Source organism: Lithobates pipiens, unplaced genomic scaffold (assembly GCF_037356315.1).
Source record: "Lithobates pipiens isolate NorthernLeopardFrog02 unplaced genomic scaffold, aLitPip1_a1.2 Scaffold_19, whole genome shotgun sequence".
Classification (NCBI taxonomy): Eukaryota; Metazoa; Chordata; class Amphibia; order Anura; family Ranidae; genus Lithobates; species Lithobates pipiens.
In genome coordinates, this window is record NW_027507764.1 from 504589971 (window position 1) to 504605649 (window position 15679).

Genomic DNA, 15679 nt, shown 5'->3' on the forward strand with positions numbered 1-15679 from the left:
GGGGGCCGAATAATTTTGCACGCCCCACTTTTCATTTTTTTATTAGTTAAAAAAGTTTCAAAAATCCAATAGATTTCGTTCCACTTCACAATTGTGTCCCACTTGTTGGTGATTCTTCACAAAAAATAAAAATATTATATCTTTATGTTTGAAGCCTGAAATGTGGCAAAAGGTTGAAAAGTTCAAGGGGGGCGAATACTTTCGCAAGGCACTGTATCTGTCTCGCCGTCTATTATCTCTGTATCCATGCTATATAGACAGTGTTATACTTTCACATTATTGGATGGTGGAAGTCAGCAGAACTTCACCTCATTCACTAAACTCCCATGCAAAGTGCCACTTCTCTTGCAAAGTAAATAGCCTATTTGCCTTTAAAGTAGAGTTAAAACTCTTCCTTCATGCCTCTTTTTACATCTTATCTCTATCCAGTTCTGTGATTACAGGAGGTTAGTCAATTGCCTATCCCATGTACACCTGTTTATGAATCATTTGGCTACCATTTGTCTCTCCATCTAGCCAATGCATGCCTATTTTTTCCATAATTCTTCTATCCTCTTCTATCAGTAAAGGGGAGCTGTCTCTTCTTTATCCCATGCACACCTGTTTATCTTTTATTTGTCTACTATTTGCCATTTCTCTATATATTTATCCAATACATCCCTGTGTATTGATCATGTTATATCATTTATTTTCTCTCTAGATCTATTCAGTGCCAATATTTTTTCCATCAACTATCTATCCTTCTCTTTCTGTACAGGAGAGCTGTCCCTCGTTTATGCCATGTACACCTGTTTATATATCATATGTCTACTATTTGTCTCTCCATCTCTTTCTATAATTTCTTCTCTTTCTAGATCTCTGTAATGCAAGTCTTGGTTTCCATGATTCCCCTGTCTACCTGTCTGTCTGCCTGCCTGTCTATCTATCTGTCTGTCTGTCTATCTATCTATGTACCCTCCTCTTTTGTACAGCCCCTTATTTATTCAATGCATGGCTCTTTATTGTTTGTCTATTTGTCTCTCCAGCTTTTCTTTCTATAGCTCTATCCAATTCAAGCCTCTTTTTTACATCTGTCTATCCAGTTTGTCAGGAGGATTGTCAGTTGTCTATCCCATGCACACCTGTTTATGTGTCCTCTGTCTACTATTTGGCTCTCCATCTATTTTCTCTATATATCTACCCAATGCACACCTGTGTATTTAATTATGTTATATAATTCCTTAATTCTCTAGATCTATGCAATGCAAGTCTTTTTTGCATCATCTTTGTATCCTTCTCTAATGGTACAGGAAAGCTATTCCTTGTTTATACCAAACACACCTGTTTATGTATCATCTGTGTGTCGTATTTGTCTCTCTATCTCTTTTCTCTATGTATCACCCCAAATGTACACCTATGCATTTTATATAATTTCTTCTCTCTCTAGATCTATGCAAAGCAAGCCTCTTTTTCCATTATCTATCTAGTTCTATAATTGTCAGGATGACTGCCAATTGTTTATTCCATGCACACCTGCTTATATATCATTTGTCCACTATCTGTCTCTCCATCTCTTCTCTTTCGGAGTCTATCCAATGAAAGCCCCATTTTCCATAATTCATCTATCCTCTTCTATCAGAACAGAAGAGCTGTCTCTTGTTCATCCCATGCACACTTGTTTATTTATCATTTGTCTCTCTCCGTTTCTTCTCTCTATAAATCTAATGCAAGCCTTTATTTTCATTATCTTTCTTCTTCTATCAGTAAATGAAAGCTGTCACTTGTTTATCCCATGCACACCTGTTTATCCATCATGTTTATACTATCTATCTCTCTTCTATATACAGCTCATAAGTTTACATACCCTGGCAGAATTTAGGATTTATTGCCCATTTTGTCAGAGAATATGAGTGATAACACAAAAACTTTTATTTCACTTATGGTTAGTGTTTGGCTGAAGCCATTTATTATCAGTCAACTGTGTTTATTCTTTTTAAATCATAATCACAACAGAAACTATACAAATGACCCTAATCAAAAGTTTACATACCCTGGTGATGTCGGCCTGATAACATGCACACAAGTTGACACAAAGGGGTTTGATTGGCTTTTAAAGGTAACCATCCTCACCTGTGATCTTGTAATTAGTGTGTGTGTGTAAAAGGACAATGAGTTTCTGGACTCCTGACAGACCCTTGCATTTTTCATCCAGTGCTGCACTGACGTTTCTGGATTCTGAGTTATGGGGAAAGCAAAAGAATTGTCAAAGGATCTGCGGGAAAAGGTAATTGAACTGCATAAAACAGGAAAGGGATACAAAAAGATCTCCAAGGAATTGAGAATGCCAATCAGTAGTGTTCAAACTAATCAAGAAGTGGAAAATGAGGGCTTCTGTTGAAACCAAATCACGGCCAGGTAGACCAACTAAAATTTCAGCCACAACTGCCAGGAAAATTATTTGGGATGCAAAGAAAAACCCACAAATAACTTCAGGTGAAATACAGGACTCTCTGAAAACATGTGGTGTGGCTGTTTCAAGATGCACAATAAGGAGGCACTTGAAGAAAGATGGGCTGCATGGTTGAATCGCCAGAAGAAAGCCATTAATATGCAAATGCCACAAAGTATCCCGCTTACAATACACGAAACAGCACAGAGACATCCTCAAACCTTCTGGCACAAAGTCATTTGGAGTGCTGAGACTAAAATTGAGCTTTTGGGCCACAACCATAAACTCTATATCTGGAGAGGAGTCAACAAGGCCTATGATGAAAGGTACACCATTCCTACTGTGAAACACAGAGGTGGATCAGTTATGTTTTGGGGATGTGTGAGCTAAAAAGGTACAGGAAATTTGGTCAAAATTGATGGCAAAATGAAGCAGTATTTTATCAAAAAATACTGGAGGAAGATTTGCATCCATCAGCCAGGAAGCTGCGAATGGGACATACTTAGACATTCCAACATGACAGTGATCCAAAACGCAAGGCCAAGTTGACCTGTCATTGGCTACAATAGACTAAAGTAAAGGTTCTGGAGTGGCAGTTTCAATCTCCTGACCTCTATATCATTGAGCCACTCTGGGGAGATCTCAAACGTGCAGTTCATGCAAGACAGCCCAAGAATTTATAGGAACTGGAGACTTTTTGCCAAGAGGAAAGAGCAGCTTTACCATCTGAGAAGATAAAGAGCCTCAACCACAAATACCACAAAAGACTTAAAGCTATCATTGATGTTAAAGGGGGCAATACACAGTATTAAGAACTGGGGTATGTAAACTTTTGATTAGGGTCATTTGGGTAGTTTCTGTTGTGATTATGATTTAAAAAGAGTAAATACAGTTGATTGATAATAAATGGCTTCAGCCAAACACTATCCATAAGTGAAAGAAAAGTTTTTGTGTTATCATTCATATTCTCTGAAAAATGGCTAAGAAATCAAACTCTGCCAGGGTATGTAAACTTATGAGCACAGCTGTATCTATCCAATGCAAGCCTCTCTCTCCACCATCCATCTATCATCTTTCATTAGTAGAGGAAAACGTTCCCTTGTTTATCCCATGCACACCTGTTTATCCATAATTTTTCTACTATCTATCTCTCTTATATATATCTATCCAATGTAAGCCTCTCTCTCCATCATCCATCTTTCTTCTTTTATCAGTAGAGGAGAGCTGTTCCTTGTTTATCCCACGCACACCTGTTTATCCATCATTTTTCTACTATCCTTCTCTTCTATATATCTATCCAATGGAAGCTTCTCTCTCCATCATCAATCTATCCTCTGCTATCAGTAGAGGAGAGCTGTTCCTTATTTATCCAATGCACACCTGTTTATCCATCTTTTTTTACTCCATCTCTTCTATATATCTATCAAATTGAAGCTTTTCTCTCCATCATCCATCTATCCTCTGCTATCAGTAGAGGAAAATTGCCCCTTGTTTAAGCCATGCACACCTGTTTATCCATCATTGTTCTACTATCTATCACTTCTATATATCTATCCAATGGAAGATTCTCTCTCCATCATCCATCTATCCTCTGCCACCAGTAGAGAAAAGCTGCCCCTTGTTTATCCCATGCACACCTGTTTATCCTTCATTTTTCTACTATCTAACTCTCTTCTATATATCTATCCAATGGAAGATTCTCTCTCCATCATCCATCTATCCTCTGCCACCAGTAGAGAAAAGCTGCCCCTTGTTTATCCCATGCACACCTGTTTATCCATCATTTTTCTACTAACTCTCTTTTATATATCTATCCAATATAAGCCTCTCACTCCATCATCCATTTATCCTCTGTGGTCCCTTGTTTATCCCATGCACACCTGTTTATTTTTCTATTTTTCATTTGTCTAACATTTGTCTCTTCATTCTTCTTTTTATAATTCTAATGGAAGCCTCTATTTCCATTATCTTTCTTCTTCTATCAGTAGAGGAGAGCTGTTCCTTGTTTAACCCATGCACACCTGTTTATACATCATTGTTCTACTATCTATCTCTCTTCTATATATCTATCCAATATAAGCCTCTCCATCATCCATCTATCCTCTGCTATCAGTAGAGGAGAGTGGTCCCTTGTTTATCCCATGCACACCTGTTTATTTTTCATTTGTCTAACATTTGTCTCTCCATTTCTTCTTTCTGTAATTGTAATGCAAGATGTAGAGGAGAGCTGTTCCTTGTTAATCCTATACACACCTGTTTAGCCATAATATTTTCTACTTCATCTCTTCTATATAGCTATCCAATGGAAGCTTCTCTCTCCATCGTTCATCTATCCTCTTTTATCAGTAGAGGGAAGCTGCCTCTTGTTTATCCCATGCACACCTGTTTATCAATCATTTTTCTACTATCCATCTCTTCTATATATTTATCCAATGGAAGATTCTCTCTCCATCATCCATATATCCTCTGCTATCAGTAGAGGGAAGCTACCCCTTGTTTATCCCATGCACACCTGTTTATCCTTCATTTTTCTACTATCTCTCTTCTATATATCTATCCAATGCAAGCTTCTCTCTCCATCACCTATGTATCCTCTTCTATCAGCAGAGAGGAGCTGTCCCTTGTTTATCCCATGCACACCTGTTTATCCATCATCTGCCCATGGTGTTCTATGGCAGTCCACAGATCTGCCCCCAGTGTCTGTATATTGTGTGTCCTTCCACCGATCTAATGTATGTGAGATGAGCACAGTACTGCGCTACTCTCCCTGTCAGTGCCATTCCCCCTATGACTGCCACCCATCTCATGGCTGCTCCCAGCTCTGTGTGTAGGGTGAACTTTGCTTTGCAGACAGGCAGCCTGCTCTCCCCTCCCTGATGTGCTGATGATGATGATGATGATGATGCAGAGGAGGGAATCCAGCCTGCATCACTCACTGGGAGCACCTGGGCAACCAGGCGGAGTTTGATCCTGTGCAGGAAAAACAACGCTCCTTGTCTGGGGAATAGCGAGCGATAAATGCAGGAGAGGAGACAATGACAGAGGAAGCAGAGGAGAGCTGCCTGCCAGCATGTGAAGTGCCGGGGATCGGAGCTGGGAGCTGTCCATTCAGCACCATCATCCAGCGCTGCTAACAGGTCATCATCTACACAACTTCAGGAGGACCTCATCACAGCCCTGGAATCTGCAACCCCCCCCCCTCTCCAATCTATTCATTCAACAAGCTGTGATGGGGATGCCCAAAGCCTGCCATGGAAGATGCAGAGGATGCCCCTGGAAGTTGGATCGCTGCATTTCCTCCAATGGAGTATAAAGTTCCCTCTATAAAAGGTAGGATTTCATTCACCTAAAGCCTAGAAGATAAAATATATCAATCATCCAGGAGCAAGGCAACACAACTTGGCACCGCTTGGCACCGCTTGGCATTGGATTACATAAAATGGCATCACACTAGTTGGTTGTAGTAAACAATCATGGAGCTTTCAGAGAGGATTTCCATACTCTGATCAGTTTATCCTTTCTAATCAGAAATAGATCTTATGATTCTTTATTGATTTCATCTCATATTAGTACATGACATCATCATGCAATGACAAATACAATATATATATATATGTTAACTATTTATACAATATAATAAAACTTATAGTAAACAATTGTTGAGCTTTCATTTAGAATTTCCATATTCTGAACAGTTTAGATTTACTGATCATAAATATGTCTTCCTTAATGATTTCATATTATTACATGACATAACCAAGCAATGAAGGGCATGCATGTACACGTGATAACAGCTACACAGTGTTGCATGCTGACATACTTATAGTAAAACTTAGTTATATGTAAACAATCATTGAGCTTTTATTTAGAATTTCCATAGTCTGAACAGTTTAAATTTACTGATAAATATTTGTTATGATTCTTTATTGATTTAATCTCATATTATTGCATGACATCACCAAGCAATGACACATACATGTGTTAATGTCTATGCAGTATGGCATGCTGACATACTTATAGTAAAACCTATAGTAAACAATCATTGAGCTTTCATTTAGAATTTCCATATTCTAAGCAGTTTAGATGCACTGATCATAAATATGTCTTATTCTGATTCTTTATTGATTTCATCTTAGATTTCTACATGACATCACTAAGCAATGACAGACATGCAGGTATATGTGATAACAGCTATACAGCATTGCATGCTGACATACTTATAGTAAAACATAGTTATAGTAAACAGTCATTAAGCTTTCATAGAGGATTTCCAAGATATGTCTTAGGATTCTTTATTGATTTTATTTCATATTATTATATGACATCACCAAGCAATGTCAAATACATGTGATAACATCTATACAGTATGGCATGCTGACATACTTATAGTAAGACTTAGTTATAGTAACTAATCATTGAGCTTTCATTTCGAATTTCCATATCCTGAACAGTATAAATTCACTAATCATAAATATTTCTTATGATTCTTTATTGATTTCATCTTAGATTTCTACATGACATCACTAATGACAGACAGGCAGATACATTAGTTAACATTTATACTGTATAGCAGGCTGGCATACTAAGTAGTAGTAGTAAACAGTAGTAGACAGTCATTGAGTTTTTATATAGAATTTCTATATTTTTAACAGTTTAGGCTTATATGGGTCACCTGATTATAAATATATCTCATTATTCTTTACTGATTTAATTGTATTACATGATATCACTAAGCAATGACAGGCATGCAGGTACATGTGTTAACAGCTATACAGTGATGCATGCTGACATAATTATAGTAAGCTTAGTAATAGTAAACAATCATGGAGCTTTCATATAGAATTTCCATATTCTGAACAGTTTGCAGATGCATGGGTTACCTGATCATAATCATATCTTATGATGCTTTATTGATTTATTCTCATATTACTACATGACATCACTATGTAATGACAGATATGTAGATGCATGACTTAGCATCTATTCTAGACTGTATTGCATGCCGACATACTTATAGTAAAGAGTCATGGATCTTTGCTATGGCATTTCTTTATTCTGGCATGCTGACATGGTAAACTAAGTTATAGTAAACAATAATGGAGCTTTGATGTAAATTTTTTTATATTCTAAACAGATTAATTAGTCATCTGATCATAAACATACCATATGATTTTTAATTGATTGCATCTTATATTACTACATGACATCACTATGTTATGACATACATGTGTTAACATCTCTACAGTATTGCATGCTGGCATACCTATTGTAAACTAAGTTTTAGTAAACAATCATGGAGCTTTCAAATAGAATTTCTATATTCTGAACAGATTACACTTATGTGGGCTGCCTGATCATAAGCATATCTTATTATTCTTTATTAATTTCATCACATATTACTGCATGATATCACCAAGCAATGGCAGACATGCAGATACATGTGTTAATATCTATACTGTATTGCATGCTGACATTTTTATAGTAAAGATTCATGGATCCTTGCTATGGTATTTCTATGTGGTGAACAGTTTACACTGAAGATTTTCACACATGCTATGATCTGATTGTACAATCTATGTTAGCTCTACCAATAACTATGTATTGCAAGGGCTTGCCTGAAAATCTACCAAATCTATGTAGTGTAAGGGCTTGCCTGAAGATCTGCCAACAACTATGTAGTGCAAGGGGTTGCCTGAAGATCTACCAACAACTACGTAGTGCAAGGGCTTGCCTGAAGATCTACCAATGACTATGTAGAGCAAGGGCTTGGCTAAAGATCTACCAACAACTACGTAGTGCAAGTGCTTGCCTGAAGATCTACCAAAAACTACGCAGTGCAAGGGCTTGCCTGAAGATCTACCAACAACTATGTAGTGCAAGAGCTTGCCTGAAGATCTACCAACAACTATGTAGTGCAAGAGCTTGCCTGAAGATCTACCAACAACTATGTAGTGCAAGAGCTTGCCTGAAGATCTACCAAAAACTACGCAGTGCAAGGGCTTGCCCGAAGATCTACCAACAACTATGTAGTGCAAGGGCTTGCCTGAAGATCTACCAACAATTACGTAGTGCAAGGGCTTGCCTGAAAATCTACCAACTATGTAGTGCAAGGGCTTGCCTGAAGATCTACCAACAACTACGTAGTGCAAGGGCTTGCCTGAAGATCTACCAACAACTATGTGGTGCAAGGGCTTGCCTGAAGATCTACCAACAACTACGTAGTGCAAGGGCTTGCCTGAAGATCTACCAACAACTATGTGGTGCAAGGGCTTGCCTGAAGATCTACCAAAAACTATGCAGTGCAAGGTCTTGCCCGAAGATCTACCAACAACTATGTAGTGCAAGGGCTTGCCTGAAGATCTACCAACAATTACGTAGTGCAAGGGCTTGCCTGAAGATCTACCAAAAACTACATAGTGCAAGGGCTTGCCTGAAGATCTACCAACAACTACGTAGTGCAAGGGCTTGCCTGAAGCTCTACCAACAACTACGTAGTACAAGGGCTTTTCTGAAGATCTATCAACAACTTCGAAGTGCAAGGGCTTGTCTGAAGATCTGCCAACAATTACGTAGTGCAAGGGCTTGCCTGAAGATCTACCAACAACTACATAGTGCAAGGGCTTGCATGAAGCTCTACCAACAACTACGTAGTACAAGGGCTTGTCTGAAGATCTACCAACAACTGCGTAGTGCAAGGGCTTGCCTGAAGATCTACCAACAACTATGTAGTGCAAGGGCTTGCCTGGTTGTGTACAGGTTGGTTGGCTAGTTTCAGTAGGTCTTCATATAACATAGTTTTGGTAGATCTAATGGTGGCCATACACATTTCGATAGATGACCGATTTATTTTCTGATCGATCTCTTCTGATCTGTTTCCACCATGTATACTCATAATCTGATTACAGAGCACAATACAATCACATTTATGAACAAAGCATCTCAGTGCTAGCGATTGATGAAAAAGGATCAATCATTTTCCACCCTGGCCGATCGACTCATTTTAATTGAATCCAATCAAAATCAAGTCTAAAGCGATCAGGAACGAAGTTAATGATATTAATTTGTTTGTGAATTTGATCATTTTGATCAAATTGCATATAAATTGGATAATGTGTGACCACTATAAAGTTGATTGTATGGTCAGATTGTAAGGGTTACCATCCACGTTACACTCTGACTATACAATCTTTGTACAATCAATATTAGATTTACCAAAATGATGTAATATGAACACCTACCATGTCTAACTAATCATTCTGTATCCAATCAGGTAAGTCCTTGCACTAAATTGTTTTTGGTAGATCTAAAGGAGATTGTACAGTCAGATTTTAATATGTGCGATGCGCTTGGCGAGCCTTACATGGTTCACCTGATCATAAATTGTATTTTATGATTCTTTATTTATTTTCATATTATATTATCACATGAAATAGAATTGATATACCCATGTGATATAAATTATTTCCTTTTGTCATTGCTTAAAGTGGTACTAAACAAAAAAAAACTTACCAATCCATAGATGTAATGACTGTATATGTTTTATTTATTTTCTTTTATTTTCACCTGGTGATCTGGCCAGTAACACACTTAGGGTGTCTCCACTCTGGAAGGAGGAGCAATGGAGGCACCCTTGGACAGCAGCATCTCTGGGGAGATGGTAGTGTTATGCTGCGTACACATGATCGGACTTTCCGGCGGACCAGAGTCCGTCAGACAATTCAATCGTGTGTGGGCTCCAGCAGACTTTTTCTTCCCAAAAGTCCGGCGGACCTAGAAATAAGACTGGCTTCAAATTTGTCTGCCGGACTCGGCTTTTAGTGGACAATCCATTCATCTGTGTGCTAGTCCGACGGACTAAAACCGACGCTAGGGCAGCTATTGGCTACTGGCTATGAACTTCCTTATTCTACGTCATCACATTCGAATCCGTCAGACTTTTGGAGTGATCGTGTATGGCCAGGTCCATTTGTTTGAATGTCCGGACCTCTGCTGCAAAGTCTGTCGGATTGTCCGCCGGACCAAGTCCGTCAAAAAGTCCGGTCGTGTGTACGCGGCATTAGATGCACTAAAAGATTTAAATAGACTTGACTAGTAAATAAAGCCAAATTCCAGGTAACACTTTATAAACAGAGCAAACTTGTTTTCCTTTTGGGATAAAGATTTTACATAAAATAATAAAAGCTGACCACTGTAAGCACCCTTGTCGGTGCTAAATAGTTTCTCTTAACCCACTAACTAACACATTTGCTTGACGGTTTGGTTTGCTAAAGGAAGTTGAAAAACAACATGGCAGGATCACATAAGAAAATAAAGGAAAAAAAGCCTATAAAATAAGAAAACAAATGCAGCCACCACAGGGTTTTGGGTTTAATACCGCTTTAAAGCTCAACTCCAAACAACTAAATACATACATTAAATATATACAGGGGAGTTTTGCCTTTCAAAGGTCATCCAGTCCTGAGATTTACACAGCTCTGCTACACCAAATAGCCCAGACGAGCTTGGGGAGGGGATCTTTCTCTGCTGTAGATTCCATTTCAGTTACATGTTCCCTTCCCACCCCTATTCTTTGACTAGACAATGAAGGGAAAAGCAAAGCACTAATGCGCTCTCTCTCTCTGTCACTGCTCTCTTTCCCCCTCAGCATGTGTCTTGCAGGGCATCGCAATTGATTGGCTTCTTGTGCTGCTTTTCTCTCTCCCTCTCAGAGCTTTGCTTATGCATAGTCAAAATTGGACACTGCTTGCTTTAAAAATACATTTAATGATATGTTAAAGAATGTAGAGCTGTATTCCTTTGTGATTTTTAGAGTCGATCTGCATGGATCCCACTATTAACACTAATGTAACATGGTGGAGTAATATTTAAATCAACACGAATTGGTAATATCGCTCTGTGACCTCTATGTAAGTCTAAATTATATATCATTTTTACACAGATGTTGATATTCTGATTGCACTGTAAACAGTTGTCTTGGATTTAGAACACAAGCTTGCAATGGAAATTATTATTGATGTCATGTTCTCTCTTTCCTTTGTTTTGTGTAGGTCTGCCTTGTAGAGGCTTCTAAGCTCAATATGACGGGCACAATATTGAGGGATTTGTCTGAAACTGATTTTGAAGATACAGAGATTAGTATAAATGTCGGAGGGTTCAAGAAAAGATTAAGATACGACACGCTGCTGAAATTCCCAGAGACTAGGCTGTGCAAGTTGTTGGCCTGTCAGTCAAAGGAGTCCATCCTGGAACTTTGTGACGATTATGATGACACCAAGAATGAGTTCTACTTTGACAGGAACCCAGAGCTTTTTCCTTATGTGCTGCATTTTTACAACACCGGTAAACTCCACGTCATGGGGGAGCTGTGTGTTTTCTCCTTTTGCCAAGAGATTGAATATTGGGGAATCAATGAATTTTTTATAGACTCTTGTTGTAGTTACAGCTACCATGGGAGGAAAGTGGAACCAGAACAGGATCAATGGGAGGAGAAAAGTGAACAGGAGAGCACCACTTCTTCCTTTGATGAGATCCTGGCCTTTTATCACGATGCTTCCAAGTTTGATAAACAGCTGCTTGGCAACCTCAGAAGAAGACTTTGGCTAGCCCTTGATAACCCAGGCTATTCTATCCTGAGCAGGATTTTTAGCATCCTCTCCATCATAATAGTGATTGGATCTATTGTAACAATGTGCCTGAATAGCTTGCCAGACTTCCAGATAGTAAATGCGAATGGAAGCGCAGACGAGGACTCTCGCTTTGAGATAGTGGAACATTTTGGAATAGCTTGGTTCACCTTAGAGTTGGTGGTCCGTTTTGCTGTATCTCCAGATGCAATGGTGTTCTTCAAGCACCCCCTGAACATCATAGACCTGATCTCCATAGCTCCATTTTACATTACATTAATTGTCAACTTGGTGGTGGAGAGCAGCCCAGCTCTGGCTAACTTGGGGAGGGTGGCTCAAGTGCTCAGACTTATGAGGATTTTCCGGATTCTGAAACTTGCCAGACATTCCACGGGTTTGAGGTCTTTGGGGGCAACCCTAAAATACAGCTACAAAGAAGTGGGGTTGCTGCTTCTTTATCTTTCTGTAGGAATTTCTATATTCTCCGTTGTGGCTTATACCATCGAAAAGGAGGAAAACGATGGATTGGCCACAATCCCGGCCTGCTGGTGGTGGGCCACTGTTAGCATGACGACGGTAGGATATGGGGACGTGGTCCCAGGTACCATAGCTGGCAAACTGACTGCTTCGGCTTGCATTCTGGCTGGCATATTGGTGGTTGTGCTTCCCATCACTCTCATATTCAATAAGTTCTCTCATTTCTACAGGCGACAGAAACAATTAGAAAATGCCATGAGAAGCTGTGATTTTGGGGATGGGATGAAGGACGTGGCTTCTGTCAATCTGAGGGACTACTACGCCCAAAAAGTCAAATCTCTAATGGTTAGCATGACAAACATCAGTAAGAGCACGCCAAGTGACCAGAGTCTCAATGATTCAATTAATTAGATTGCAGTAAAGGACCACTAAACACAGACTAAAACTTGGTTTATGTAAGTCATTTTTAATAATATTCCTGAATAATTTGTAAAATTTCAGAAGAGCATCAATACTTAAAGCTGAACTCCCAGCAGTTTAACAAAATTATCAAAATGCCCAGCTGATAAAGCTGATTTAATGCTTATTTTGTCTAGGGGGTTGAGATAATAGTTAATAAATTGATTACCTTAAAGCAGTATTAAACCCAAAACCAGAAATATAATACAAGTATATTACCGGCTTATTAATTATTAGATGTGGTGGCTGCATTCATTTTCATCTTTAGGCTTTTTCCCCCTGTTTTCATCGGGTGATCTGGCCAGTAACACACCTCTTGTATTAGAGTGTCCCCACTCTGGATGAAGGAGCACAGGGGCACCTTTGGACAGCACCATTGTCAGTCTGGGGGAGGGGCGTGTTAAGCTGTCCATACATGGGTAGAATTGCAAATGAAAATTCATAGGAAAAGAATGTTCTAAGAAAGTTTGTTTTTCGTCTTTTTAAATACTAGTGGGTAAAATCAACGTTTGTTTTCTACTGCAGTGATGAGAAATTTGAAAGAGCAGCATGGAAAATGTTTCTCATACAAATTTCTAACAGTGTATAGGGTTTTCATTTGGCAAAGTCCTTTTATTCCAAAATCAAATGTTAAAAGCAAATTAAATCTTTGAAACAGCATTTGAATGTTTTGAGAACTTTTGTATGAATCTTCCTAAGACTTTTCCTAAGAATTTTCATTTAAAATTCCACCCATCTATGGACAGCTTTAAATGTGCTAGCAGATTTCGATACACTAAGAAATTAAAGCTGAACTCCAGCTAACATTTTAAGAGCAGTTACAGCAGTTTGTTGTTTTTTCTTTTCGACTAAAGGGTTTACATAAATACCGTATATACTCGAGTATAGGCCGACCCGAATATAAGCCGAGGCCCCCAATTTACCCCCAAAAAAACTGGCAAACTTATTGACTCGTGTATAAGCCGAGGGTGAGACATGCCTGTCCATCCCTGTGTGTGTGTCCGTCCATCCCTGTGTGTCCGTCCATCCCTGTGTGTCCGTCCATCCCTGTGTGTCCGTCCATCCATCCCTGTGTGTGTGTGTGTCCATCCATCCATCCATCCCTGTGTGTGTGTGTCTCCATCCATCCATCCATCCATCCCTGTGTGTGTGTGTCTCCATCCATCCATCCCTGTGTGTGTGTGTCTCCATCCATCCATCCATCCCTGTGTGTGTGTGTATCCATCCGTGTGTGTGTGTGTGTGTGTGTGTGTGTGTGTGTGTGTGTGTGTGTCCAGCCTACCTGTGTCCCGAGCCTTTGTCCCGAGCCTCCGTCCCGTGCCTTGCCTCCTTGCCTCCGTCCCGTGCCTTGCCTCCTTGCCTCCGTCCCGTGCCGTGCCTTGCCTCCGTCCCGTGTCGTGCCTTGCCTCCGTCCCGTCCCGTGCCGTGCCGTGCCTTGCCTTGCCTCCGTCCCGTGCCCTCTTCGTCGGCGCCTCGGCGGCCATTGTAAAATTCAAAAGCCGCGCCTCCGCCTTCGCCTGTGATAGGCGGAACACTGAATTTCCCAGCAGCCTGTGTTCCGCCTATCACGGACATCGTATCATCCTCGTCCGTAGTACGAGGATGATACGATGTCCGTGATAGGCGGAACACAGGCTGCTGGGAAATTCAGTGTTCCGCCTATCACAGGCGAAGGCGGAGCCGGAGGCGCGGCTTTTGAACTATAGAATGGCCGCTGTCTGTCTGCTCGACACGCTGATCGAGCGGGCAGACAGCGATGACTCGAGTATAAGCCGAGGGGGGCACTTTCAGCCTCAAAAAAGAGGCTGAAAATCTCGGCTTATACTCGAGTATATACGGTAAATAAAATCGTAAGCACCTCTCTCAGTAGTAAATGGTTTGTCTCAACCCTGTAACTGTGACATCTGCAGGACAGCTTGTTCTGTTGAAAAACAAGAGGCTTACTGGCAGAATCACCAGATGAAAACAAAGGAAGAAAAGTAAAAAAATAAAAATAATAATGCAGCCATCACATCTAAGAATTAGTAAACTGCAGCATTATGGTACAGGATGATATTGGCATGAGGGGTGGCAACAAGACTGGTTGAAGATTGGGAAAAGGAGTGATCAACACTACTGGAATCAGAGAAAAGGAAGACTGCGGTAACCAGGGTTAAGGTAAGTACTTATCTGTTACATCTTATAAAATAAGAATTTATGCCTTTAACAGCTGGGGAGGGGGCATAGTAATAATATGTAAATGCTCTGAGTTAGGCTTTGATATTACTTAAAGTGTTACTAAACCTACAACAGTAAAACCAGTCTGTATATGCAGTAAAGCATGCTTGTTATACTCAGTGTGGAACCTAAGGTGTCAATCCTCCACATTGTGTAAAAAGACTGTTTGATCCGATCTTCTCTGATCTTTCCCCTTCTTCCACTGTCCCCAATCCATCTCCTGATAACAGAGTATTGGAGTCACTCTGCACATGCTCAGTTTGGTGAGTATTGCTAGAGATTTTTTTTCTTCTTTCTTGGGAGGGTGCATGTGATTGGCAGAGGCCCAATCAGCACTGTCCAGACAGAGGGTCAGGGGTCCTGCAGCCTCATAGGACAGTCCGAGTAGAATGAAAATTCCTCTTACAAGCTTTAACCCGACACTGATAGAAGTCACAAGACTGCTATTTACTGCTGATGAGAAAAGGTATTTAGC

General features: G+C 39.9%; 1 protein-coding gene across 1 annotated transcript; it reads left to right on the forward strand.

Moving 5' to 3' along the window:
• The first annotated feature begins 5239 nt into the window (after positions 1-5239).
• On the forward strand, positions 5240-13855 carry KCNS2 (potassium voltage-gated channel modifier subfamily S member 2). The gene is made up of 2 exons (XM_077493088.1): positions 5240-5758; positions 11476-13855. The coding sequence occupies exon 2, from the start codon at positions 11506-11508 to the stop codon at positions 12937-12939; it is 1434 nt and encodes a 477-aa protein (XP_077349214.1). The 5' UTR covers positions 5240-5758; positions 11476-11505; the 3' UTR covers positions 12940-13855.
• The last annotated feature ends 1824 nt before the right edge of the window (positions 13856-15679 follow it).